The following is a 3,446-nucleotide window of genomic DNA, read 5'->3' as shown; positions in this document are numbered from 1 at the left end:
AACTTTATTTTCCTGTGTTGTATTTTAAAGTGAATATGATGTGATATACTTATGGTTAAATGCTCTAATTTAATTTTGGTAGATGGCATATAATGGCATAATATTTTCTAGCTGGACTTGAGTGATTAGAGATTGATTTTTTTATTTATTAAAGATTAACTAATTTAAAGAATGAAATATATTAGTAATATATTTCTCAATCCTGCATTTGGTCCACCTTTGGGAACTATTATATGCCAATAATAGTTAATAATAGTAGCAGTTAGTTGATCAAATGTAATTTGCATGTATCTTGTTTCTAGTTACAACTTAATGCTTAAATTTAGATTTAGAAGTGATAGTAAATTATTGAAATTTATGCATACTTGTGAATCTAGTTCTAACTAAAAAAAAAGTTTAAAGTTAGCTTGTTTATTTTTATAATATTATTTTTCAAAATTAAAATTTTATTCTTATTTTAAAAGAAATTTTTAATTTGGGGCCTTGGGCCCCTTTCTAAATTTTGGGGCCTTATATTTTTGGGGCCTATATATTTGAGGGCTTGTTATTCTCAAATTTTTTTAGGCCCCCTCATTAAGTGGGTTAGGGCTCAAATTTTTTGGCCCCTTGAATTGACACCTCTACCTCTATCCACTTCGATCATTAATACACTACCAACTGCTTCCCTAAATAAGTCACACTCCCCCTTTCCTGCCTCTTGTACCACAAATTTTATGATTACAAATCTATCAAGGTATTTGGGTGTTCCTGGTTTCCATTTACAAGACCGTTTAACCAACGGAAACGTGAACTTAGAAGCACAAAATGTGTCTTTAGGGCTGTCATCTCAACATTAAGGGTTCAAGGTCCTTAATCCACCCCTACTTAGCCACCATGCGCGTTGCAAAAAACGTCTCCTCCTCTGCTTTCAGAGGTGCATCTCCGGACGCACTTTTTTTTCTTCTTCTCAAATTTGATTTGTTCCGTAGGTGCATCTATAGAGTACTTCCAGTTATACACCAACGGAACCATTTGATGTTAAACTCCCGCCAGACTCTTCTCCTCCCTCATTCTCACACTTTTCCATTTTCTCTACTCTCTTAAACTCTCTCAACCTCAAAAATCAATCTTCCCAAACTTCATTGTTTTCTTTCGAGTTTGGTAGGGAATATCAACATCAACGATCAACACACTCCAACTTGTTCAAAGCTCAATACAATCGGTAAGTTTTCGAGTTATTTTCGAGTATTTTCCGTAATAGTGTTAGAATAAAATATTAGATGTAAAAATCATTAGATAGTTTTAGAAACATAGTTTAGAGACAATGTATGTATTTTTTGATGTGTAAAATAGACGATCAAGCCACCAAAAATTGAGTTTTGAATGGCTGGAACAGTAACATACACCATTGTTGCGGTTTGAAGCTTCATAATGTTCCGTATGTGCATCTACGGAAAAATGAAACGTTAGGGTAGTTCCGTATGTGCATCTACGGAAAAATGAAACGTTAGGGTAGTTCCGTAGATGCAGTTCCGGAACAAACCCATTTTTTTAAAATGCTTAGTGCTTTCGTAGCTGTATATACGGAAGCTTTCCATATTTGCATCTACGCAGTTATAATTAATTGTATCTAATTCGACTTTATTTGTAATACCTTGCACACATTATGGCTAATGAGCCAGACCGACTTATAGCTGGGAGGGTTGCACATCATGCCTCCGTGCATAGAGCCAAATTTTCGCACAGGTAGCTGACACCTCCGATCCAACAGAGGTTCTTGTTGAGGCCACAATGCAGACACCTTTGGAGCATAGTGGACACACGCCTTCCACTTGTATTTCTTCATCCAGGAGGCATCGGGATGACGGTGAGGGTACTTCACAAACGCCCTCTACACGCAGACATCGTCGGGATATTTTTCTCCTCCTGTGCCACCTCCAGCCGATACTGGATCTCTTGTGCCACCTCCTGATGGTGCTGGTTCTCCTGTGGTACCTCCTGATGGTGTTGACCTATTGCATGAGGATGCTGATGCGCATGAGGGTTACCTAGGGGTTCCTTCCGATTTATCCCTATTGGCAGGGTACATTGATCATATCGCCAGACATGTTTGGAACAGAGAGGTAAAATTTCTTAGACTTGTTACTTTTTTCTCCTCAGTTGAAATTTATTATTTCTAACTTTGCCTGTTATAAACAGTGTTTTTTTTTTTTGGAAATTTTCAGGATAGGGTTTCCCTGAAGTTCAATAACCACGGACGAAATATTTTATCTCTGCAGCAGCCTGTAGAGCCTTGGTTCCAGGATGTCCTCACAGTATCTAGGTTGAAGGACTTATGTCAGATCGGGTACCCCACTATACACAACGGGATATCTAGGTTGAAGGACCTATGTCAGATCGGGTACCTCACTATATACAACGTGATGCTTATGGAATTTGCGGAGAGATGACATCCAGAGACGTCCTCATTCCATTTGCCTCATTATGACTGAGGTTACTATTACTTTGGACGACATCTCATGCCTCCTACATATACCTATCAGGGGTATCCTCCTTTGTTACGGTAGGATGACGAAGGAGGAAGCAAGAGAGGTTCTGATTGAGGAGTTCGTGTGGCTGATCCAGAGGATGCGCATGAAGAGGTGGAGAAGACCCACGACGTTCACATGCGGTTTTCCTTCTTGACGCGGAGATGTGATGACGAGATCTTTGCGACACAATAGGCCGTTGGTAACCCAATAGAGGTGGAGATACACAGACAACGTGTGTGTAACACGGTGAACTGACTTTATTCGAAATGTCGCGGTTAAGCAAGAGTCGCCACTGACTTTTATTTTATCCAAATTAATCAGAAAGGCTAAAAGAACAGGAAAAACCTTTTAAATAAAAACTGAGTTCGGGGGGTAATTATGCAAAGTGAAGGTGTAAGGCACCCTTTGCATCCATGGTTATCCATGGGCTCTTAATTGCTTTGCTCATTTGAAAAGAAATGTAGAAGAAGAGAATACGGACTTTAGCTCGTAAATGAGCGTAGCCATATTGAAGGTTTATGAAAAAGTGTAAGAAAAAGATTTAAACCAGAGCAAGGCAATTAGGAGCAATTACCTTAATGCTTGTAGAAAAAGTTCTTTTAGCCTTTCAGGGTGAAAGAGTCTATCCATGCCATAAGAGGGCAGGAAGTCTTTCGTTTGGATGTTAACGGGTCATCGAGTTATCGTTTGCCAAAGACTGTCCCTAGCCATAGAGGGGCAGGTAGTCTAAGGGAAGGATCAGAATAGCCTTTCGTTTAGGCAACAAGAGGATACCTCATCCCTTCGTAGGCAACTTTCGAGGGACGAGATCATATTTAGTGTATCGAAGGCAACATCATTAGGGACTTATGATCTTTGCATTAGTCGAGGAAACATGGCTGAGGTATCCTCGTATTCGAGGGACAAGGCTATTCTGCAAAAGAAACACAAGGCAAC

At 39.4% G+C, this 3,446-nt stretch overlaps 1 protein-coding gene across 1 annotated transcript; it reads left to right on the top strand.

Moving 5' to 3' along the window:
* The first annotated feature begins 1,770 nt into the window (after positions 1 to 1,770).
* Positions 1,771 to 2,429, top strand: LOC131598517 (uncharacterized). Its single transcript, XM_058871110.1, has 3 exons — positions 1,771 to 1,852; positions 1,921 to 2,102; positions 2,205 to 2,429. Exons 1-3 carry the CDS (start codon positions 1,771 to 1,773, stop codon positions 2,427 to 2,429), a joined length of 489 nt encoding a protein of 162 aa, XP_058727093.1.
* Positions 2,430 to 3,446: the final 1,017 nt, after the last annotated feature.

This window comes from Vicia villosa, linkage group LG1 (genome assembly GCF_029867415.1).
Source record: "Vicia villosa cultivar HV-30 ecotype Madison, WI linkage group LG1, Vvil1.0, whole genome shotgun sequence".
Classification (NCBI taxonomy): domain Eukaryota; kingdom Viridiplantae; phylum Streptophyta; class Magnoliopsida; order Fabales; family Fabaceae; genus Vicia; species Vicia villosa.
Note: the sequence above shows the minus strand (reverse complement) of the source record. Positions and strands in the feature narration are given on the sequence as shown.